General features: G+C 45.1%; 2 protein-coding genes across 20 annotated transcripts in view; one reads left to right on the top strand and one right to left on the bottom strand.

Annotated features, from left to right (window-relative positions):
* The window catches only part of DOCK6 (dedicator of cytokinesis 6), a 213849-nt gene that overhangs the window by 115297 nt on the left and 73939 nt on the right, over window positions 1-24613 (bottom strand). For all 17 annotated transcript variants that reach the window (XR_009153092.1, XR_009153093.1, XR_009153094.1 and 14 more), the window contains 10 exons: window positions 23152-23232; window positions 22466-22622; window positions 20001-20125; window positions 19127-19220; window positions 17302-17464; window positions 8195-8312; window positions 6824-6894; window positions 1284-1422; window positions 443-544; window positions 83-169 (listed from right to left, as the gene is read on the bottom strand). Coding sequence is in view for 12 of the 17 variants with exons in the window: in XM_058165870.1 (XP_058021853.1) it covers window positions 83-169; window positions 443-544; window positions 1284-1422; window positions 6824-6894; window positions 8195-8312; window positions 17302-17464; window positions 19127-19220; window positions 20001-20125; window positions 22466-22622; window positions 23152-23232 (1137 nt within the window). In the remaining 5 variants the exon portion in view is untranslated. The remainder of the gene's footprint in view (window positions 1-82; window positions 170-442; window positions 545-1283; window positions 1423-6823; window positions 6895-8194; window positions 8313-17301; window positions 17465-19126; window positions 19221-20000; window positions 20126-22465; window positions 22623-23151; window positions 23233-24613) is intronic.
* LOC131189642 (golgin subfamily A member 6-like protein 6) lies at window positions 9350-14536 on the top strand. 3 transcript variants are annotated; one of them, XR_009153097.1, is made up of 4 exons: window positions 9350-9655; window positions 11447-11617; window positions 12357-12437; window positions 14267-14536. XR_009153097.1 is itself a non-coding variant. In XM_058165884.1 (3 exons), exons 1-3 carry the CDS (start codon window positions 9365-9367, stop codon window positions 14390-14392), a joined length of 516 nt encoding a protein of 171 aa, XP_058021867.1. In that variant the 5' UTR covers window positions 9350-9364; the 3' UTR covers window positions 14393-14535. The 3 variants fall into 3 exon arrangements, 2 of the variants coding, with proteins under 2 accessions (XP_058021867.1, XP_058021866.1); XM_058165884.1 differs by lacking the exon at window positions 12357-12437 and having other exon boundaries at window positions 9350-9583; window positions 14267-14535; XM_058165883.1 differs by lacking the exon at window positions 12357-12437 and having other exon boundaries at window positions 14267-14533.

The following is a 24613-nucleotide window of genomic DNA, read 5'->3' as shown; positions in this document are numbered from 1 at the left end:
CTTGACAATACAACCAAGCCTTGGTTTGTTCTTTGTTTTCCTAGGGCAATATGGAAGATCAACCACTGACTTGTCCTCTCACCTGAGTGTGGACAGAGGAGACAGCCAGAACCTCCACACTGAAGACCCCTTTGTGATTATCCACCCACTTCATGCCAGGTAGCTGCACCTACGGAGAAACAATCCAGAAAAAGATTTATAAACAAAATGCATAAAAAATCCTGCCAATGGAAAGTCTAGTAGTCATTGTGAAATAGGCTACAATTCTGAAAAATGAAAATTTATTAGTCTGACTTGTCAAAGTCTGGCACAAATTGAGAGAGGGGGCAGTGGGAGTAGGAAGTAAGAAGTAAGAAAGGATGCATCTTTCACAATGCAGCCCAGGTAAGGAAAGGCCCTTCAGCCTCTGCCCTCTAGGAAAACAAAGCCATTCCTTACTTACATCAGGGGTGAGCACTGAATAGCTGGGTGGAGGCTTGTCAACAGACACTGGCAGGCAAAACTGCCCTGTTCTCAGCCGTCCATGTTGCATGAGAGGAATCCACTAGGAAGAGAAAACAGGCAAAGTTAAATCTTTGCAGGTTGGCATCTTCACTTGCCACTTTTCTTCTGCAATCCTACCCTCTCTTCCTGTCCCACAGATCACTTTTACTAAGAAAAACAGACCTACAATCACATACAGCACATAGAACAAAAGGATTCTTCTCCAACCATTCAACCTTTCATATTTAAGGCAATTTACTAGAGGTATTGACAACAGTAAACCCTACTGAGAAAAATTTGGAAGGGAATCCTTATTTTGCCCCATATTTTCTTGCCATAGTTATTAAGGGAATCATTTCAATTGTTAAGTTAATAACATGGTTGTTACTAACTGAATCTGGTTTCCCAATGACTTTATCAGAAGATCACAAAAGGTGATTGCAACCGTCATAAATATGAGCCAACTGGCAAGCATCTGAATTTTGATCATGTGACCATAGGGACTTTTTTCAATGCTGTTGTAACTTTGGCCACTGAACAAATGGTTGTAAATTGAGTAGTGCCTGTAAAGGGCATTCCAGGAAAACTGATCAAATATAAATACAGTATATAAAATGACAGATCATACTCTTAATTCATGCAAAAATTTATTGATAGCCTTAAAGCAGGGGATTCTCCCTGTCCTTTTATCTGAGGTTCTTTGAATGGAGGATAGTGAAAATTTAAACTGGGGGCCCTTTACAATGAATCACAGGCACTACCTTCTACCCATAGAACTCTGTATTTCTTTTGAAACTCACTGTGTAACCAACAGGAGTCTCCAGAGGTGTGTTCTGCTTCTGTTGACAGCTAATGTGATAAAAGGTGAAAAGCAAGTGATGGTTGTCTGTCAAATTGGCTGGGATCTTCAGCTTGAACTCCTCATAGAACTCAGGTGATCTGTGACAGGGATGTTGGAAAGCTGCCGTTTAACACTTTTTACAAAATTTCTCATTTACATATTTGCGATAAAGATCTGCATAGGAAATCAAACACCATTTTTCTGGCAAAGTTTGCATGGTTCAGTGTAGACCAGTGGTAGTCAACCTAGTCCCTACCGCCCACTAGTGGGCATTCCAGCTTTCATGGTGGGCAGTAGGGGTTTTGTCCGATACTGAAGCACTTTCCTTTTTTTAAATTTAATTGACTTTTTTAAAAAAATTCATAGCATTATTTAAATAGAATATTAGAATAGAATATTTTTATTTATAGACCGCCCTTCTCCCGAAGGACTCAGGGCAGTGTACAGCCAAGAATAAAATACAGAAAGAAAACAACAATACAAAACTAAAAACAACTCTTAAAAAACCTATTTGATATGGCTACTTATAGATAAAATATTACCCTCTAAAATTTACAAAAAATTAAAAACCCATAAAATCAATTTGATAATTTAAAATTTAAGCGAGTCCAGCAAGACGAAATAAGTAGGCTTTAAGTTCGCGGCGGAAGGTCCTAAGGTCAGGTATTTGTCAGAGTCTAGGGGGAAGCTCGTTCCATAGGGTAGGAGCCCCCACAGAGAAGGCCCTCCCCCTGGGCGTCGCCAGACGACACTGTCGCGCCGACGGCACCCTGAGGAACCCCTCTCTGTGAGAGCGCACCGGCTGTTGGGAGATAGACGTTGGCAGTAGACGGTCCCGTAGGTATCCCGGTCCTAAGCCATGAAGCGCTTTAAAGGTAGTAACTAACACCTTGAAGCGCACCCGGAAGACAACAGGCAGCCAGTGCAGTCTATGCAGGATAGGTGTTACATGGGAGCTCCGAACTGCTCCCTCAATAACCTGCGCAGCCGCATTCTGGACTAACTGGAGTCTCCGGGTGCTCCTCTAGGGGAGCCCCATGTAGAGAGCATTGCAATAGTCCAGACGAGAGGTAACAAGAGCATGAGTGACCGTGCATAGGGCATCCCGGTCCAGGAAGGGGCGCAACTGGCGATCAGGCGAACCTGATAAAAAGCTCTCCTGGAGACGGCTGTCAAATGGTCTTCGAAAGACAACCGCCCATCCAGGAGCACGCCCAAGTTGCGCACCCTCTCCATTGGGGCCAATGACTCGCCCCCAACAGACAGCCGCGGCTGCAGCTGACTGTACCGGGGTGCCGGCATCCACAGCCACTCCGTCTTGGAGGGATTAAGTTTGAGCCTGTTCCTCCCCATCCAGACCCGTATGGCTTCCAGACACCGGGACAGTACTTCGATAGCTTCGTTGGGGTGGCCTGGGGTGGAAAAGTACAGCTGCGTGTCATCAGCATACAGTTGGTATCTCACCCCAAAACCACTGATGATCTCACCCAGTGGCTTCATGTAGATGTTGAACAGGAGAGGCGAGAGAATCGATCCCTGCGGCACCCCACACATGAGGCGCCTCGGAGTCGATCTCTGCCCCCCTGTCAACACCGTCTGCGTCCGGTCAGAGAGGTAGGAGGAGAACCACCGATAAACGGTGCCTCCCACTCCCAACCCCTCTAACCGGCGCAGCAAGATACCATGGTCGATGGTATCGAAAGCCGCTGAGAGGTCTAATAAGACCAGGGCAGAGGAGTAACCCTTATCCCTGGCCCTCCAGAGATCATCCACCAACGCAACCGGAGCCGTCTCTGTACTGTACCCGGGCCGAAAGCCAGACTGGAACGGGTCCAGATAGACAGTTACATTCAGGTACTGGGGTAGCTGACATGCCACCACACTCTCTACAACCTTCGCCGTAAAGCGAAGGTTGGAGACCGGACGATAATTTCCTAAAACAGCCGGGTCCAGGGAAGGCTTCTTGAGGAGAGGTCTCACCACCGCCTCTTTCAAGGCAGCAGGAAAGACCCCCTCCTGCAAAGAAGCATTTATAATCCCCTGGAGCCAGCCTCGTGTCACCTCCTGCGTGGCCAGCACCAACCAGGAGGGGCACGGGTCCAGTAAACATGTGGTGGCATTCAGTCTTCCCAGCAACCTGTCCATGTCCTCGGGAGTCACAGGGTCAAAACCATCCCAAACACTCTCAACAAGACGGGTCTCGAAACTCTCGTCCGGATCTACCCAATTTTGATCCAATCCGTCCTGAAGCTGAACAATTTTATCGTATAGATAACCGTTAAACTCCTCGGCACGCCCTTGTAATGGGTCCCCCCGCCCCTCCTGTTGAAGGAGAGAGCGGGTCACCCGAAACAGGGCGGTCAGGCGGTTATCTGCCAATGCAATGAGGGAGGAAACGTAAGAACGTTTCGCATCCCTCAATGCCACTAGGTAGGTCCTGATAAAGGACCTAACTAGTGTCCAGTCAGACTCAGAACGGCTGGATCTCCAGGCACTCTCTAGGCGACTTCTCCGGAGTTTCATCTCCCTCAGCTCCTCAGAAAACCAAGGAGCTGGTTGAGACCGACGCCGGGTCAGAGGCCGCAAAGGCACGACACGGTCCAAAGCTCCAGCCGCGGCCTCTTCCCAGGCCGCGGCTAGTTCTTCAGTCGTGCCGTGGGCCAGGTTCTCGGGAAACGGCCCAAGCTCTGTCAGGAACCTCTCAGGGTCCATCAAGCACCTGGGACGGAACCAACGTATTGGTTCCGTCTCCCTGCAGGGGTGGGTAGCGGTCTGAAAGTCCAGACGAAGGAGAAAATGATCTGACCATGACAAAGGATCAATAACTAAATCATTTAAAATCAAATCATTCAGCCACTGGCCAGAGATAAAAACTAAGTCTAGGGTGCCACCCCCAATGTGAGTAGGGCCATCAATTAATTGAGTTAGGTCCATGGCCGTCATGGAAGCCATGAACTCCCGAGCGATCGAGGATGCTGCGCCAGTTGATGGCAAGTTGAAATCCCCCATGACCAACAGACTAGGGGTTTCAACTGCCAACCTAGCCAGCAACTCCAACAGCTCGGGCAGGGCTGTTGTCACGCAGCAAGGAGCCAGGTACGTGATCAACAAGCCCACCTGAGTCCTACGACCCCACTTCACATAGAGGGTTTCACACCCAGCTATCTGAGGCACAGTGGTCTCCCTCGGTTCCAGACTCTCCCTAATAATAACCGCCACCCCGCCACCCCTACCTTGGGCCCTCGGCTGATGGAATGCTCGGAAACCTGGTGGGCACATCTCTACTAGGAGAACCCCCCCCTTCAGTGCCCAACCAGGTTTCCGTAATGCCCATAACGTCCGTGGTCCCTTCCTGAATTAGATCTGAAATCAGGGGGGCTTTATTAACCACGGATCTTGCATTACATAACATCAGCCAAAGGCCCAAGTCCCGGGTACTCTGGCCACTCGGGGAACGGGAAAATTCTGGGGGGCCGGAGCACGCAATCGCTCTTAAATAGCGAGGGCGTGCCCCCAAAACCTGATGTGCCCCCCCTTCCGCCATATCTGCCTCTCCCACATACCGTATTGATAGCAGAACCCTGATAAACTGGAACGAGACCATCCCCCGCCACCCTCGGACCTATTAAATTACCGCCGCGAATACCTGCTGGACTCGTCTCCCCTCCCACAGATTTGCCCCCCCTACCCACCCTCCCCCCCGCCCCCCTGACCCAAACCCGTCAATTTCCACCCTCCCCTTAAAATTCCCATTAAAACTCCCCTTAAAAAAAAATTAAAACAGTTACTTAAAAATCCCCTAAGTCTCCTATTTTTGGCATGCCACCTCTTGGGGTTCCAAAACCTGTCCTCAAGATGGGCCCTCGATAGTGTGGGGGGCCAAACCCGCGAGAGAGGGGAATCTCGCAGGACAAGAAGGTCAGCCACTGTGAATGTCCGCATAGTAAGAGTCCGGCAAGCAGGCCCATCCTGGACCAGTCAAGATGGTAACTGACAACACCAGCAAATCCGGGTGAGCAACAGTTGAGGAATAATTCTTAGGCGGTAGATGGATAAAACCGCCATGATTCAGTCAGTTCACCAACCCCTCATATACAGTCCCGAGGGGTGGTCTAAAGAGGAAGGGGGAGGCCGTCAAACCGCCAGGCCACACGGGCACCCACTGGGCCAAGCCGCTCAACCGCCAAGCCATCTCTCTCCCAAAGTCTGGGGGGGAAGCGAAGATCTTAAAAAGGTCCCACCCACAGGCGGCCCATAGACGTCCTCTAGATGGTAAAGATGATAAAGAAGGGGGCGTCCACTAGGCCCATGGACGGCCTTCAAGGTGACACAAAGAAGGCGTCCATCGGGCCTGTTTGCAACCTCTAAGCCAGGCCGCCCAACCGGCCAGGCCACTAGGCCGCTGGAATAGGCCGCTGGAATAGGCCACTCGCCCGCCGGGCTTGCTGGGCCATGCTACCGGCTCCGACCACCAAGCCAGTTCGCCGGGCCCAGCCGCCCACCGTCAGGCCAGGCCATTGCCAGACCGGTCAAGCCAGGCCGCCACCACCGCCGCCGCTAATACTGCCGCTGGGGGGAGAGAGCTACGGGGCTCCTCCTGAAGCAACGCCGAGCCAGGCCGCCGCCGCTACTGAAAGCCCGACCGCCGCCACCGCCGGCGAAAAAGGCCAGGCCAGGCCGCCACCACCGCCGCCAATACCGCAGCCGGGGGGAGAGAGCTCCAAGGCTCCTCCCGAAGCCACGCGAAGCCCGGCTGCTGCCACCGCCGCCGAAGAATCCGAAGAAGCCCGGCCGCGGCTGCGGCCTCTGAGAAAGGCCAGGCTGTCGCCGACAATATCGCCACCAGGGGGAGAGCGCTCCGGGACTCCTCCTGAAGCAACTCGGAGCCGCCCAGCCTCAATCCGCCCAGCCTCCGACTGCCAGCACTGCCCTCTACCCGGGTGGGGGGTCCAAGCTCTCAAAAAGACCCCCCCAGCCCTGTCGGGTCCAAAAAAGGCCCGTCGCCGCATCTCCCGTTCAGCGGCGCGGCGCCATCTTGGACATGCGCAATATGTATAAAACATTTTTATTTGGTTTTCATAAAATTCCCCGTGACAATTTAAATTTCTGAAAATATACTATTTGTATTACCCGCGCATAAGTTTAGCTCACGTTATGTAAGTGAAACTAAATGGCGCTATAGTACAACTGCAAACAAAAGAGCCTCATCCCAGAATAGCTTGCGCATCACCACCAAGCTGCAACAGACAAGCAGAGCTGGTAGCTGGTGCCCCCCCACCAAACTCAATCCACGATGTGCGAGAGGCATGCGCAGACGATGATACACAGTGCATTACTGTGGAGCCAGTGGGCGGTTAGAAAATTTTACTACTAACAGAGATACAAAAGTGGGCTGTAGGTATAAAAAGGTTGACTACCCCTCGTGTAGACTAACCAAACAAGCACCTATAACCTATTTACAGCCACCTTCAATTCCTACTCTGGTTGCTAAAGACTCACTTGTTATGGTACACAACAGCTGTGTAAGCCTCTTTAGCAAACTCACTGCAACTTGATTTTCCAAAGATAACCTGGAGCATAAGGAGAAACAAAAACAGTATCAGTCAGGAAAAGAGATCATGAAACTCATCTGGTCAAGGGAGGGAGCATGAGAGATAAACCAGTGAAACAAGCAATTAGAAAGGCCAGATGATTTTCATTATTTGCCCACAAATACCACATATACCAGTTTACAGAGTCAACATATTGCCCTCAACAATCTGGATCCTCATTTTATCGACCTTGGAAGGCTGAGCTGACCTTGAATGGGTGAGACTCAAACTGCTATTAACTGCCAGCAGTTCGATTCTCACCAGCCCAAGATCGACTCAGTCTTCCATTCTTCCTAGATGTAAATGAGGACCCAGATTGTTGTGGGCAATATGCTGTCTCTGTAAACTGCATAGAGAGAGCTGTAAAGCACTATGATATGGCATATATGTCTAAGTGCTATTGTTATTGCTATATTTCAATACTTTCCATTCTGGCACTTCTGGGAAGGGAATGAATCTCCATGTGATCCATATCCTTTCCTTTCTTACATTATTCTGATTATTCAAATCCAGAAATACCATAAGGATAAACCATTACTACGCTGAGCTGAATTTTTTTCACCCCCTTTCAGGTATTTTCAATGGCTATTATAACATTCTCATTTACAATCAAGGCAACAAAATCCAATACTTTCCCAACTCCATTAAGAAACATAGACATGGCTTTTCAGAAACTCTCCCTTAAGAACTTTCATAAACCCTTGCTGCAGATTCAGGTTCTGTAACGTGATTGAAACCATGAGTAAGTTGCTATTTTGCAGGATCATTTCTAAGGAAAACTGAATTGAAAGCATCTGAAGCAGACTCCTGCTGGCAGAGAACAGGTCGTCTCTCTTAAATTGGTTACTCAGCATGATTTCTTCTAAGCTTATCAAACTTTTTGGCAGGTCATACTGTAGTGATAAACCCTGACTGGCTATTAAATTGGCTGGCAAACAGCAGACAACCTTTAGTATAAAAGCCCAGCCCATGGTTTGAGTATTCAATCTGCTGCAGATACAGCACAATTTTCATATGGGAAAATATAGGACTTTAGAGTTTCTTTTCTAAACTCAAAATCCTACACATTTTCTTAAATGGAAATAGAAATTATAGGAATATAAATTGTGGGTCTGGTCATAAATGAAGCCCCTCACCCACCCTGAATGGGATAGCTCAAATGTGGAAACTGACTCAAGAGAGAATATCTGGGGCAGTCTCCTCAGGGGCTCCCTTCTGCTCCACAATCCAGTGATGGATGAAAGACAGGAGGAAGCAGCTGAGGATGGGTCTCACTTACAGGCATGGCTTGGCTAGGATCCTCTCCAGCCATAAACTGCAGTTTCACTGCAATGTTTCGCACCGAGCCTTGACGGCTGCTGAAATTCAGGCTCTGTGGATAAATGTAGAGTAGATTCCTGGAAAAGAAAGAAAATGTTTGACACAAGAGAAGAAAGGAGAAATATATGGTATTGAAGCCATAGAAGCAGAAAACTTTTATCTTCCAAATCAGAATGTTTTCGCACTGAATCCCCCTGTTCTACTGCTAGCTTTGCAGTTTTTCAGAATTATCCCATTATTCTTTGCTTCCCAAGTTTTTCATTTTTCCTTCCAATCTTTTGCATTATGTGCTCACAACAACACATGCTCAGTTCTTCTTGAATTTTTTGTGGCTTCCTCTGCATCCCTCATTCTTTATACTTCTGTAACTTTCTGGATTCCTCTAAACGTATATATACGTGCCTTTCATAATTATACGTGCCTTTCATAATTAGGAGATGCTGTTTTGAGAATAAGGATTCATACACTTTAGAATAAGTTTGTTATTACCCTTCCCCCCCCCAAATAAGACATCCCCTGATAATAAGCCCAACAGGGCTTTTGAGCACATGGCAATAAGGCCAAACACTTATTTCAGGGTTCAAAAAAATATAAGACAGGGTCTTATTTTCGGGGAAACACAGTAGTCTATCTGATTTCCAGTATTGTTTGCCATCTTAAAAATGATGTGATTTGTTTTCCCAGAAAGGTGGAAGAAAGAGAGTGATTACACAGAAAGAACCAGAGACATGGCATGAACAACTCTGATGTACAGACATTCAGTTGTCCCAGCCCCACAAATAGTAGCAAATTACATAGTACTGCTCCTCTGGCCAGCCCAGCCAGGATAAATACATTGAGTCTATCCCCAAGCTGTGCAATTCCCAAAAACAAACAGAATGCCTGTCATAATCTGGCTCCCGCCTAGCCTTGTGAAATTCTATTGCCCCAAGAGAGGGTCTTTGTGCCCCATCAGTGATCAAGGGTAGAATAAGAGCCAAGTTTGAAAATAGTGCTGACTCATTCATAGCCAGAGAGGCAGAAAGATCCCAAGTCCAAAATCGTCTTGCCTTTCCCCTTGAAATCCTCCCACTTTCTCTATATAAGAAGTTTTCAGTCACTCCATTTTACTACTAGACCAATCAGAGCTATGCTGGCTTCCATATTCTTAAGCCTCCTAATGTGGCAGACAGCCATCCCTGTCCCTTCCCTGATAGACCTCCAGCAGGAGGCTCTGCAAGAAGAGGTCAATGTGCTGGTCTACGGAGTGATACAATTCAGCCAGGCACTGCACAACCTCTACAACTCCATGGCACAGAAGCTGGACAAGATCAGACAACGCATGGACTTCTATCAGCAGAACTTTAAGGTATTATATCATCAAGTTCAGAGTATCCAGTTGGACCGGAATGAGAACAGAGAGAGGATTAAAGGACTGAAGGTAACTGGGTTTTAAATGATTGTTTTAAAGAGAGTAAGTAGAGCTTTGATATAAAATGAGTTGTGCTGGAGGAAAATAGCAATTTTGTACCCAATAATTTGTCTGTATGCCCTAGGGAAGGTGAGATATAAAGCTAATGTATACATAAATAAAATAAAAGGATATAGGAACTCTCATTTTTAACCTAGCTCCAGATTTGTCATGTAATCTTCCAAATGTACAGTGTTAAGATTTCCTCTTCTACCATGTTTCCCCGAAAATAAGACCCTGTCTTATATGTTTTTTGAACTCTGAAATAAGCGCTTAGCTTTATTGCCATGCGCTCAAAAGCCCGATTGGGCTTATTATCAGGGGATGTCTTATTTTGGGGAAAACAGGTTAAGTATCTACTCCCAGCATCTAGTCTCTCAAGTTGCTCTTTCCTTCCTCTCCCCAGCTAGAGCCAGAGGCACCGTTTATCGGTGGTTCTCCTCCTACCTCTCTGACTGGACGCAGACGGTGTTGACACGGGAGCAGAGATCGACTCCGAGGCGCCTCATGTGTGGGGTGCCGCAGGGATTGATTCTCTCACCCCTCCTGTTCAACATCTATATGAAGCCGCTGGGTGAGATCATCAGTGGCTTTGGGGTGAGATACCAACTGTACGCTGATGATACTCAGCTGTACTTTTCCACCCCGGGCCACCCCAGCGAAGCTGTCGAACTGCTGTCCCGGTGTTTGGAAGCCATACGGGTCTGGATGGGGAGGAACAGGCTCAAACTTAATCCCTCCAAGACGGAGTGGCTGTGGATGCCAGCACCTCGGTACAGCCAGCTGCAGATGCGGCTGTCTATCGGGGGCGAGTTGTTGGCCCCGATGGAGAAGGTACGCAACTTGGGCGTGCTCCTGGATGGTCGGTTGTCCTTCGAAGTTCATTTGGCGACCGTCTCCAGGAGAGCTTTTTATCAGGTTCGCCTGATCCGCCAGTTGCGTCCCTTCCTGGACCGGGATGCCTTATGCACGGTCACTCATGCTCTCGTTACCTCTCGCCTGGACTACTGCAATGCTCTCTACATGGGGCTCCCCTTGAAGAGCACCCGGAGACTTCAGCTAGTCCAGAATGCGGCTGCGCGGGTTATTGAGGGAGTGGTTCAGAGCTCCCACGTAACACCTATCCTGCGCAGACTGCACTGGCTACCTGTTGTTTTCCGGGTGCGCTTCAAGGTATTGGTTACCACCTTTAAAGCGCTCCATGGCTTAGGACCGGGCTACTTACAGGACCGCCTACTGCCGGCCTCTATCTCCCAGCGTCCGGTGCGTTCCCACAGAGAGGGACTCCTCAGGGTGCCGTCAGCCAAACAATGTCGACTGGCGGCCCCCAGGGGAAGGGCCTTCTCTGTGGGGGCTCCTACCCTGTGGAACGAGCTTCCCCTCGGGCTTCAACAACTACCTGACCTTAGGACCTTTCGCCGCAAACTTAAAACCTATTTATTTCATATGGCTGGACTGGCCTGATTCTTAAATTTTTAAATTTTAATTGTGGGTTTTAAATTGTTGTAATTTGTATGGGGTGTAATGTTATTTTAAATTTCTGGCATATTTGAATCAGTTTTTTAAGGGTTGTTTTAATTATGGTTTATATTTCTGTTTTGTATTTTACTTGCCTGTTCACCGCCTTGAGTCCTTCGGGAGAAGGGTGGTATACAAATTAAAACATCATCATCATCATCATCATCATCATCATCATCATCATCATCATCATTATTATTATTATTATTATTATTATTATAACCCCATTGCTCTTTCCAATAGGCAGAGGGCACAATATTGAAACAACAGGCTCAGGCCAAGAGGGAAGAGCTGCAGGAGTTGCTAGTGGATCATCAAAATATGCTGCTACAAGTTAAGTTGCTTGAAGAAAAGCTATCCAGCATGGATCACCAAGATTTCCAAAACAAAGAATGGGAGCTTGCAACTATGAGGGTAACTATTTATTTTAATTCAGCAGATATTCCTTTATAAGGTTATGCTTTGTGCTTTCCACAGTTTCACTATATAAAATTCCCAGAAACCACAGAATTTACCTACAGAATAGGCACAGGGGAAACAATAGTCTCTTTTCTCTATTTTGTTTCCAAACTATTCATTCACTCCCTTGAATTGAATTGATTACACTGACAAAGCCATTCTGTTTTCTAGACACTATTATGAAATTGGTTTGCCACCCCCCTTTCTGGGATGTTTACTCAACTTCCCAGTCTAGTCAATAACCTTGCAATTTCCTGATAGTCTAGACTCTAAAGAATATCCATTCTGACACTTCTTAGCTTAAGATCATTACAATTGGCTAGATGCCACCACTAAATCCAGAGATCAATAAATTTACTGTAATCTATTGAGGTTTCTTCATAAATCTGTTCTTCACAGTTAACCCACCCACCCACAGTTCACCCACTTGTAGACAGTGCATATAATCCAACTCCAAAGTATTTTTTCAGAAATGTGGTTATCAGACATATATGAGAGTTTTCATTTTTTCCTGTACAACTTATGAAAAGGAAGTAGCTGTTTCTGGAAAAACTTCAAATGAAATAAATCAGTGTGCTATGAAAAAGAAATGGCTTACCTTCCTTTGATTTTATATCCTACTCTGATATTTTAAATCAGCATATTGTTGAATCTATCCAAATTCATTAATCCCCTCTATGTTCATGGTATGTAGGAATGACTTTGGGAAACAAGAGCCGCAGACTGCCATGCAAAAGGTATCTCAGGCCAGAGAAGCACATTGGTGGTGGTGGAGGTGAGAAATGTTTTAAAAGAGACTCTCTCTAATTTTTTGGAGAGTAAAAGGAAAGGAGGGAAGGGATACTTTCAGACTTACAAAACTGTTAATGTAAATCTTACAATAAAGATTAGTCCTAGTATTCATTGATGTGCTTCTTGTCTGGATTGCCTCAAAGACCTAACAGCTCATGAGACTTCTTATTGTATTCTCTATCTATATACTTGATCATCTTCCACCTTACCAAAACCTCTTCCTGTTAGAGTTTGCAGCAGTCCAACTAGCACACGTAAACAATTCAGCAGGATTCATTTATAATAAGAAACTTCCTTATATATAATACCATACAGCAGAAGCCAGAACCAGAACTCAGAATCCAGAAGTACCGAATCAATAATCACAAAAGCGATAGAATCACAGAAGCACTCATATATATACAGATCAGTGAACTTAAGCCACACCCAGGTTCCAAGCTGTCTGGGTCACCAAACAGTCCCCACTGACTAACCTGTTACCATGTCTATTTCAATTCATGAACCCTTTTATACTGACACTTCCCAATTCTATTTACTGCTTCTCTTTAAAGTTCACTTGCCTGACCAATACAAGCAACCAGAAGGGAGGCCCGTACTACCATAGGGAGGCACTGCTATACACTAACTTTTGCAGGCAATTAGGGATCATGGAAACTTTCCTATTTCCACTATGCTGAGAGCTGCAGCTCTATAAAGGAGAATATTTGTAACTCAGAGTTGAAATGAGGGGTCCTTGATGCTCTCTGAGCTTGGCTGTTTTCTTCAAGATATTTCATTACCCAAAGTAGGTAACATGCTCTGTGTGAACAGCAAGACCCATTCCCTACGATAAGTTATACAAAACCATCTTGGCCATGTGACACTCTAGAGAGCAAAGGGAGAATATATGAAGCCTTGGAAGAATTCATGTCTCTGGCTGCAAAAGTTTTCAATGAGTAGTGAAAGCCTGTTTAGGGTTATTAAGAGGAGTAAAAAAAAAATTAATCATATTAGCTTCCAAACTGGAGATGGACTCACATGCCAGTTTGCTCTCTGAGAAAAGTTCCCAAACTCATTTCCAGACCCAGCTGGGTAAGCTTCATCAGCCTGTCTCTCTGCTTCAGGAAAGGAGTGGGATAAAGCTGTTATGATGTATGGCTGTAACTAATAAAAATCACACAGTACACCTCACATGGGACCAAGCATAAATAACCAAATCTTTCAAGCAGCATACAGTTAAGTTTCAGCAATGACAATTACATCTGCTTTAATCTTATAAGCTTATTTTCAATTTACCCAGATCCCTTTTAAAGTGATGTCTGATTTAACAGCCTGTGCAGCAGAGGTCTTAGGGCAAGGATTAGAGTTGTCTCAGTTATTAGCTGGCATTTCTTCAGTACCAAGAGCATTATAGGGATAGGTCTTACTGGTCAGCTGTAGCAATTCCACCCCCTTCCCCAATTCTTACAGCTTTTCTTCAGTGCACCAACTTATTTCACTAGCAAAGCTGACAGAGAGAATAACAGGCTATCTGGCATAGATTCAAGAGCTTTCTGCCATGCTGTTCCTTTTCTAGAGAGCCAGGTTACAATTGCAATTTAATTAGTGATACTGTAAGACCTTGCCAGGCACATTAGAAAGCACCCACATGAACAAAGCTCTTTCCTAAGAAGAATGGATGGGGGAAAGGGTTGGGGGAGGTCAGTCTATGGAAGACAAGTACAGGACATGCAGTGAAAGAAGTGACAGTTCTTCAGTTTTTGAGGTCTCAACACTACAGTCCAACAGCATGCAGAGACACTTCTCTGAGAACCAATCTCTTCTCTCCTCAAGGCCCATGTGCAACAGCAGAATTTCACCATCTGGTTCCTACTGGAAGCAGCCAAGCAGCAGCAAGAGCAAATGGCTGAACAGGAAAAAAAGCTGCTCTGGATTCAAGAAAAAGGCAAGACAAGATGAAAAGATATTTCTTAGGAAGGATACTATTACATATATCAAATGATGTGACCAGTGGCCTTGGCAGAGTTAACTCCTATATGTAACAACAGATTATTAAAGTGAAGTTTCAGATCACTGACAAAGGAGGTATTTATCTCATATTGGTTATTATAACAAACATGAGGTTATATTTAACAAGATCTATCCTCCCTATTTTATACAGGCTGGACAGTATACCTGTCCAATGCAACTACATATGCCTAGAGGTAGGCTGCTGCCGGTTTGGACTGGTTCAAGCAAACCGGTTAAGATTCTGCGCAGTTTGGCGAACTGGCAAATTGCACCACTGGCTGGCCCCGCGTCTCCCTGCCCGCTCCGCCCACTCACTCCTTATTGTGCCTTGGCAGCCTTGGCCAATGCCTAGAATCACGCCCCTGGCATAGCTGCTGCTGCTCTCTGGTTCCCTTGCTTGCCTCGATCACGCGACCCAGCTGATCTCTGCCTGGTGAGCCTTCTTTGCCGATCTTGGCTCCTCACCCAGCTGCCTCCGATGAGGCCACTCTTCACCTGGCCTGAGAAGGTAAGGCCAATGGCGGGGGCTGAGGAGGGGCTGCCGCACTCGTCCAAACGAAATGCGCTTGTGTTGCAGCCAATCCGGGTGCTAGATAGGCAGGCAGCCTGCAAACTCTGTCATCTTCTGAGGAGCCTGGCCGAAGTTTTGCTCGCTGAGGCACCAGGACTCCTGATGACAGGATGAGGTCCTTTAGGCACTTAGCTTGGTCACCTATTAGCTCCAGCCCCACTCTCCGCCTCAGCAAGTGCCACACAAAAGTTTGGCCGGGCTCCTCAAGAGACGGAGTTTGCAGGGGCTGGCTACAACACAAACGTTCATTCTTGGCTTTAAAATTCCTAGCTGCAATGGGCAGCAAAGCTAGGTGCGTCTCCCTGAGCTCCCAGCAGCTGAAAAAGGGGGCGGAGAAAAAGAGTCCCATTGCCAAGGTATGGGCAGATTGGAGGGGGGAAAGAAATTCCAACTTCAGCCTCCTGGTGTGGCACAAGGCTTTGGGCAAAGGCTGGAGGGAAGGGCCTCTGGCTCGCTCACGCTCTCTTCCTCCCCAGTCTAGCTTGATGCAGGCGGAGGCTCACATTGCCGTTTCCAAGCCCGCTGTCAGTGAAGCTGGGCATCAGTGAAGGCTGGCTTTTTGCCTAGCTTTGTCCAGTTGTTGGGGGGAAAACTGACAGAGGCCTGGGGAGGAAGCCATTTCCTCCCCTGACAGCTAGACAAAGCTATGCAAAAAACCATCCCTCACCAGCACCACCTGTGTGTGAGAGAGAGGGTGGGAGAAGAGAGAGAGGGAGAAGGAGGGAGGGAGGGAGAGAGAGAGAAGGCTTCTTGGGGGTGCATTTTAGAGAAGTGTTAAGAGAAATGCTAAAAATCAGTTTGGGATTAAATTCCAAATGAAATTGGGTCTTCAGGGTAAGGAGACATGAAGAACTTTCAACTGCAGGTTTCTAAAAATCTTATTAAAAGGAATGTCTAGAGGCAGCTTTTTAACTCATTAGTCCAGAGGGAGCAAAAGAGATAGGGTCCCAATGAGGGCCTTAGCTATTTAGCTCAGGAACAACAGAATAACAGAGTTGAAAAGCACTTTGGAGGTCTTCTATCCAACCCCTGCTCAGGCAGGAAAACTGAGGATGCCAAATCTGAATCGATGGCCTGCGAAAGGTGTCAGAATAATACTTAGAAGGGACCTTGGAGGGGACCCTATAGCATTTCAGAGAAATGGCTATCCAGTCTCTTCTTGAAAACCTCCAGTGTCGGAACACCCAGAAATTCTGGAGACAAGCAGTTCCACTGGTTAATTGTTCTGTCAGGAATTTTTTCCTTAGTTTTAGAGTTCTTCTCTCTTTGTTCAGCTTCCATCCATTGCTTCTTGTTTTGCCTTTTGCTGCTTTGGAAAATATATTGCCTCCCCCCCTTCTTTGTGGCAGCCCCTCAAAACCCTGTTTTGTGACCTGCCTATCATACTCTTGGGCAAAGCATGTGAGCCCTTTCCTCTTTCAGTGGTCCATGAAAAGTACATCTATAGTATTTAGATGCAGATAATAAAGTCGAAAAATGGTGAACAACATTTTTACAGAATTATGGATACATTGAAGCTGGTTGAGACCGGGCATGACAAGGAGGGGCTGGGACGGGAGGAGCTGGGTGAAGCGCCCCTTGACATGAGTGACGTTGAGTTGGCCACACCCACCCAGCCAGTCATTAGGGCAGAGAACTGGTTGTTAAAAAATTTGAAGCCCACCAATGCATATGCCCCTTTTCAGATGAAGAGGACTGAATGAAGGGATTTGAAATCTGAACAAATTTACATTGTAGTTAAGTATGACTATCCCTGTAGTCATAGAGGTAATCTAGTAATAGATCAGAAGAAGAAAGTAATTCAGGTAAATCAGCATATTTATCCCTGTTGGATTTCATTATGCTGGTTGATGGCAGAGACATCATCATATGAGCCACGGTGGCGCAGTGGTTAAATGCGGTAACTGCAAGCTATTTCTGGTGACTGCCAGAAATTCGGCAATTCGAATTTCACTGGGTCAAAGTTGACTCAGCCTTCCATCCTTCCAAGGTTGGTAAAATGAGGACTCAGATTGTCGGGGACGATATGGTGACTTGTAAACTGCTTAGAGGGGGCTGTAAAGCACCATGAAGCGGTATGTAAGTGCTATTGTTATTCCTTAAGTTCTCCTGCAGACTTTTAAATAAAGATTCTATTTTAACACAAAAAAAAGGAAAGGAAAGGAGAAAGGAGAAGGAAGGAAAGCCTTTTCTTGCAAGTTTTGAGTAATAAAGTAAGAAAACACCCAAAACAGAGCTTCTTTTCTCTCTGGGACTATCCTTGCAATGTCACAAGATGTGTGCTCACCGATATGTTGTGTGAGGGATGTAGACTTCTCGAACTGGGAATTCAAGGATCTCCTTAGTGGGTCGGACACGCAAATCAGGGTAGGGCTGGACATGCAACAGTTCAGGTGAGAGGCAATAATGGGGGTTTTCTGGCACTGGTGAAATATCAATCTTGAATTGAGCTGTGATGCAAAAACAAGAGGAATTTAAGAATGATTTACTGTACATACAGAGCCACATATCTAGACAGGCATCAAGCACCAGGAGTGACCATGGAGCTGGAAGATGGGGAGATGCTGAGATTCATCTTTATCCCATGTGAAGCCATTCTGAAGCTGAAGGATGAGCACTAGAAGGTGCCAGAGCAAGAGGTAGACCACTGGCACTGAACAGCAGAGATAAAATTGACCCTTCACACATAGATCTTCATGTAAAGTGTAAGGTATAATATGCTTTGCTTTGTAATAGTATTTCCATACTATTACAAAACAAAACATATTATACCTTAGCATTGAGCATGGAGATCTATGTGTGAAGAGTCAAGGGAATTCTGAAAAACTATGGATTAGCAGAGAACCATCAATAAAATAGTACTGGGATTTAGATTACAAAAATCATTGGCTGAAATGGGTGGACATAGAAATTGAATGAATGAATGAATTGAACAAACAAACAAACAAATAAACAAACACAGTGACTCTGCATGGCTGATAGCTTCAGCCCATGTTTTGTGGATGGGTGCCTGCATAGTCAACTTGGAAAGACAGTTAATTTGGTCTAGTGACTAGGCTAGAAGGCACCGGGCACCAGGATAGTGAGTTTTAATTCGGCCTTAGCCATGAAAGCTGGCTGGGTGACCTTGGGTCAGTCACTCTTTCTCAGCCCAGCCCAGCCCAGCCCAGCCCAGCCCAGCCCAGCCCAGCCCAGCCCACAGAGTTGTTGTTGTAAGGAAAACAGGAGGAGGAAGATATGTTAGATATGTTCACCACCTTGAGTTACTTGTAAAAATGATAGAGGTGGGATACAAATAAATAAATAAAAGCCTTTGAGGTCACAGAGCAGGGTTGTTGTTGTTGTTGTTTTTAGCATATGGCATGTGTTAGCCAGGGATCATTGAGGTGGCTGGCTGCCTCTGTGAAAGAAATTTTTTTGGGTAGTGTCGTCTTACCAGCGGGACACCTGAATGCCAGTAGGCAATCAGGGGAGGCGCCTTTCCTGTCCCTAGGCAGTTTATTTGCTCATGGGAATCAAACCGCCAAGCTATCGACGGAGTGCAGGCTCAGCATCTTACCATGTGAGCCACCGTGGCCCCCTTCAGCAAGGGTGCCAAAGTCAATTTCATTGAGGGCCGCATCAGGTTTGTGTTTGACCTTGGGGGGCCAGTGCGGGCATCAGCATCACTCATGTCACCTGTGGTGGCCTGAGCACTCTGCCAGTGAAAAGGGGCTCCAGAACTCTGTTTTTTCCTGCAACCCATTGCCAGCAAAAACGGAGCTTGGGCCCAACCTCCGTTTTCACTGGCAGAGGCACCGTGGGCTGGTCCTTTGCTGTTTCCAGGGCAGCCCCGTGGGCCAGATCTAAGCAACCCCATGGGCCGGATCCGGCCCCTGGGCCTTGAGTTTGATACCCTTGCTCTAGAGAATGTAACTATTTCAGTACTTTGAGGAAAGGACACTTCATTTACCTCAATGTAATTTTCAAAGCACCACTTGAAAACTGGTGGTTCAGTCCTACTTTATAACACATTTTGGGGACAATTGGAAGCACATTTGGGGTCTAAAAAGATCATGATAGAGGAATTAACATGAAGGAGTAGAGAATGGTATTACAATACCCTATTTTACCTGTAACTGGACGGAGTCTTCTCAGGACAGAAGATGGGCGCCTCATATCTGCTAGGAACTTATACAAGTCCTCATCACTGAGACGATCACCTTCCTGACAATGAAGAGAGACAAAAGAAGATAAGGAAGATGGCATTCACTTAACAACCAAGTTACTAACTTATCAACTGCAGTCATTCGCTTAAGAACTATGTCAAGAAAGGTCATAAAATGGGACAAAACTCACTTAACAAATGTTTCACTTAACAACAGAAATTTTTTGTTGTGTGGATTGTTCTTGGTCTCAGTTGTGGTCTTAAGTCAAGGACTTACCTGTAGTACATTAGGGTTTTTTCTAAAGTACGTAGACATCTATACAATAATAATATAATTCATATAGGTATACTGCTAGTTAATTAAAATGTAGCACTACAAATTGATGACTAAACTTTTAAAAGAAATGTTAACTGTAATCTTTTTAATGTTGATTAAACAGTATTTTTTTAAAACAGACTCTTTAAAAATGCAGCATGCCAAGAAATATGGAGAGAAGGCCATCTTAAAGGTTTTATTTCTCCCAGCCACCTTCCTTTAAGACCTTGGGGCTTACCCCATTCTGTTAAACAAGAATGTTGTGTCCAACCCACTGACATATTTTCATTTTGGGAGCTACAGAAAAGTGATTTCCCCCTCTTTCATGGCAGATTAATTACCATTTTTGCCAGAAGAGATTCTGGAAGTTCATGCTTCACTCACTTCAAAGATGCATCAAGTGAAAAAACAAATAGTGCCATACAAGCAGCCCCTCTGATTCTATGTTTGCATTCTCACAGAAACGTTAAACCTACATGATGTTCTGGGTGAGGCTAGTCCAAAAAACATTCTAACTTCTAACCTGTTTGAAAAAATTGGTAATTGTGAGGGTGGCTGGACGGAAGTTGCTAAAGCTGCACATCTCCTCCCCAACACTCAGGCGTCCATAGGCTTTCCTCTTGCGCTCATTCCAGGTGCCTTTGCGCTCTGCAAAAGGAGAGAGTGTTCAATAGGAAAGGCATGCATATGTCCTCAGAGATCATAAGCAAGAAATAACCTAACAGTTAAATGAGTTACTATTATGATCTTTGAATTCCTTATCTGCAGCACAGAAAAAAAAGAGTAATCTTATTTCAGAGACAAACATAATGGATACAGACTACAGTTTGCATATAATCTGTCTGAGAGAGTAGAAGACCAATTAGCCATTTTTGAAAATTATTCAAATAATCAAAAGAGCTCAAAGAAACAGAACACAAGCCATTAATACATCTGTCTGGAAGGGAATTCAGTGTCCTAAAAATGGGCCCTGAACTATCACAGACTATTACAAGGCTATATTCTGATGCCTCTTGGCAGGTGGATATCTCCAAAGCTCCTACAGGGAGTCAGTGGAATATAAAAAGCTGTGTGAACACTATAGCAGAGACAAGTCACAATGTATTGTAGTTTGCAAACAGCATGCAAGGTCTGCCAAACAAGGGACCTTGAAATATGATCACTAAGACAGACTTAAATTGCTTATCTGTAATTGTGAATCTACCAAAAAATATTCCTTTCTTTTAAAAAAAGTTGATTTCCTTAGAATTGGTTTCCACCCTCATGATTATAAATAAAATGCATCACTCTGTATTGCCGTATTGGGAGCCCTTGTTGTGTCCCACTCCTCCGCTGACGGCCGGGTCAGGGAAATCCGAATCAGGCGTGCCTCTGCAGCTCTGCCAAAGTCCTAGCAAAGTCCTCAAGGCAGGCAGGAGACCAGAAAGTGACTTCAGCAAGATATGTTTGACTTTGCCTGACTCAGAAACTGCCAGAAAGCAGATCCTTTATATAGGCCATGGGGTGTGGCTCCATGACTCAGCACTTATCCAGGCCTGCCCCTCCCTTCCTTTGACGCCGCCGCCTATCAATTCTTCTGAAGCGAGAGTCACTCCAGTCGGCAGCTGTTGGTAATAAACCTCCCTCAGGCTCACATGCTGTGGGGGAGGGGGAGGGGTCTAGTTGCTCCGTTTGTCTGGGCATGGAGCCAGGGCTGGGGCCGGGAGGTGCTCCCTCCTCCGCAGCCTGTCTGGGCATGGAGCCAGGGCTGGGGCCGGGAGGTGCCCCCTCCTCCTCAGCCTGTCTGGGCATGGAGCCAGGGCTGGGGCCGGGAGGCATACTAGGACATTCTTCAGCGTTCGGAAGCAGATAAGAAGACCCCGGCTGCGGTGAGAGCGGGCAAGACACAACAGCCCTATGCTGAATGCCTGCATGTCAGTTTTATGTTAACTGCAATTGTCTTGTGCTAGTAAACTATCAGAAAGTATGATTCAGCCAGGGAACAGGAGTGGCATTTTCTTCCTGATGCCAGGCACAAGTCACCTTAGTTTTCATTCTGAAAGAATAATGTACTTTCTAATGTGTCAAGCCCATGTACCATAGCTGGCAAGACCAAAAAACAAAAACAGCATGTATTTCAGTAAGTTATCTTTAATGCTAGATAAATAGAAATTCTTGGAAATGAAGAAAAATTTCAGAGCCTCATTTAGAATCACGTTGTTAAGTTGGAAAACCATATAAATCCATTTAAAAAAAAAAATATTTAAAGTGAGTTAATTAAAATGGAATCTCATTTAAATGTTTCCCCATATGAACTGAATTGTCATGTATGAGATAATCTATCAGCAGACATATCCTGCTTGATTTAATTTATTTTGTATGGCCTCCCATCTGACTTAAGCGATTCTGAGAAGCTTACAATAGTTAAAAACAAAAACCCCAAAATAAAAAAATAGAAGCATATAAAATATCAGAAGCCACTTAGAAAATAAAAATAAGCATGGCCAGTGGTCAAAGTCCATCCTTGAATCAAGCTCAACAGTCAGTGTAAAGGCTCCCCACCATTAGCAAACAGAAGAGGTGTCCCTGAAATAGCCTGGTCCCATACTATGTATGCTTTATAGGTCATTATTAGCACTTTGAAATGCACCTGGGAGCATACTGGTAATCAGTGTAGCTTATGGAGCAGAGATGCAATGTGCCCTGACTGAGGAGCACAAATAACTGCCAGTACTACTGCATTTTGTACCAGCTGCAGTTTCTGAATGCTTTTCAAGGGCAGCTTTCCCCATCTCCCCACATTATGCATTCTATCTTTCACTCAAACCACCTATGGCACAGTGTTCATTCTCACAGAGAGAGTTTGAGTTTGATCCAGAAATTATTTGTTCCTATCCTATCTTGGGTCCAAGTCCTAAATACCAAAACAAATAGAACTGAACTCAATGAGAAATTATTATGCAAATGCAGATAATTCTTCTGCACTGAGCTCAGCTTTAAATAACTAACCATTTTCAGAGTCTGACGCATCCCTCTCAAGCATCCCAGTAGTGCTAATTATATTCATGAGGTGGATGGCAGTCCAGGCAAATGGCATACGGTAGCGCCCCAACCGGGTGCAAAATTGCTCTCCTGCCACTCGCAGCTTCTCCAACTTCTCCTTGTTCTGAAACCACAAGCGGAAAACATCGTCACTGTGTTTCAATTTTAATTGTTTGATCCGTATCACAGTTTTAACCAACTTGTGCTCTGTAGATGTATTGGGTTTCAAAAGGCAAAATGGCAGGAAATTCTTTGACCTGAAGGCACTGTGTTAGGAAAAGCTGCCTAAATGATCATTCTGAATGACAAACTATTGTTATTCCAATGAAAATGATTGGAGCTAGGGGAATGATTCAGATGAAATTAAGCTAAATTAACAGGTCTGTACTACATAATACAAATATCCATTTTCAAAATACCACCCCCCCCTTCAAAAAACAAAACAAAACCTGGCAGAGCAAGCTACTATATATAAAAAGGCAGTAAATTTCACACTCACTAATAATGTTACCAAGTCCGGAATGAAATGTCTGCAACAAACCACCAAACTCAGAGAACCAAGAATTCCACAGTTCAACCCTGAACTATCTATGTTCTCTTCTATTGGAATTACCTACATAACTGTCATTTTATTTGTGCTGGATTTCATCTACCTTCACACCATCTGTTTCCTTCATGACCATGTAAGGTTCACAGCATTCACTAATGTCCCCTTGTTGTAGCACTTTCTCCAGCTATAATGGAAGAGAAAACATGTTACATGATGTGACACAAGCCTAACATCCTGAAGAAATAATATAACAGATATCCTGAAGTTCCTAAGAATAAAATCAAAATACTTTGAGCACTAACTCAAGGGTTATTCATTACAAGACAAGAAAGCCAACTTTTAATGACTTTGAAAACCAGAACTGAGACAACTATTCCTATATTCAGAAATGGCTTTTTTTCAATACTAAGGGAATAAAACTGGAATGACAAGTGTGATTTATTAGCATTTTTACTAGCAACTCAAAAGAATGGGGGGGGGGGGGGAAATGTAGGCATTAATTCTGTTGTAAAATTCTGACTTTGTGTTGGAATTTAAAGTGGGTTAATGTATTCAGAAGACAAGCTATTACATGCAATAGTAATATAGTCATGGCTGAAATTGTTGGCACCCAAGAATTTTTTCCAGAAAAGAACACAGTACCTACAGTGAAATATGGTGGAGGTTCAATGATGTTTTGGGATTGTTTTGCTGCCTCTGGCACTGGGTGCCTTGACTGTGTGCAAGGCATCATGAAATCTGAGGATTAACAAAGGATTTTGGGTCGCAATATAGAGCCCAGTGTCAAGAACTGGGTTTGCGTCCGAGATCTTGGGTCTTCCAGCAGGACAATGATCCCAAACATACGTCAAAAAACACTCAGAAATGGATGGCAACAAAGCGCTGGAGAGTTCTGAAGTGGCCAGCAATGAGTCCAGATCTAAATCCCATTGAACACCTGTGGAGAGATCTTAAAATTGCTGTGGGGAAAAGGCGCCCTTCCAGTAAGAAAGACCTGGAGCAGTTTGCAAAGGAAGAGTGGTCCAAAATTCCAGGTGAGAGGCGTAAGAAGCTTATTGATGGTTATAGGAAGCGACTGATTTCAGTTATTTTTTCCAAAGGGTGTACAACCAAATATTAAGTTAAGGGTGCCAATAATTTTGTCCAACCCATTTTTGGAGTTTTGTGTGACATTATGTCCAATTTGCTTTTTTTTCCTCCCTTTTTTTGTTTTGTTCCAATACACACAAAGGGAATAAACATGTGTATAGCAAAACATGTATTACTGCAATACTTTTCTGTGAGAAATACTTGATTTTCTGGAAAAATTTCTGGGGTGCCATGACAATTTCGGCCATGACTGTATACCTTTTCCAAGGAAACTCCATCCCAAATCTCTTAATGTGATCAAGCTTGCGGTAGATATGCAAAGACATATTTAAGAAAAGAATGTGAAAAAAGTGAGAGTTGTGACTTGACACTCAATTATGGGACCCTTTTGTGAATGAATGAATGAAAAACTGAGCCCATGAATCAAAGCTTGTCACTGACTATTATTAATGATGCGGTCATCATCATTTCTGCCC

The sequence above is a fragment of the Ahaetulla prasina genome, chromosome 2 (genome assembly GCF_028640845.1).
Source record: "Ahaetulla prasina isolate Xishuangbanna chromosome 2, ASM2864084v1, whole genome shotgun sequence".
In the NCBI taxonomy this organism is placed as follows: Eukaryota; Metazoa; Chordata; class Lepidosauria; order Squamata; family Colubridae; genus Ahaetulla; species Ahaetulla prasina.
This window is presented reverse-complemented; position numbering and strand designations above follow the sequence as displayed.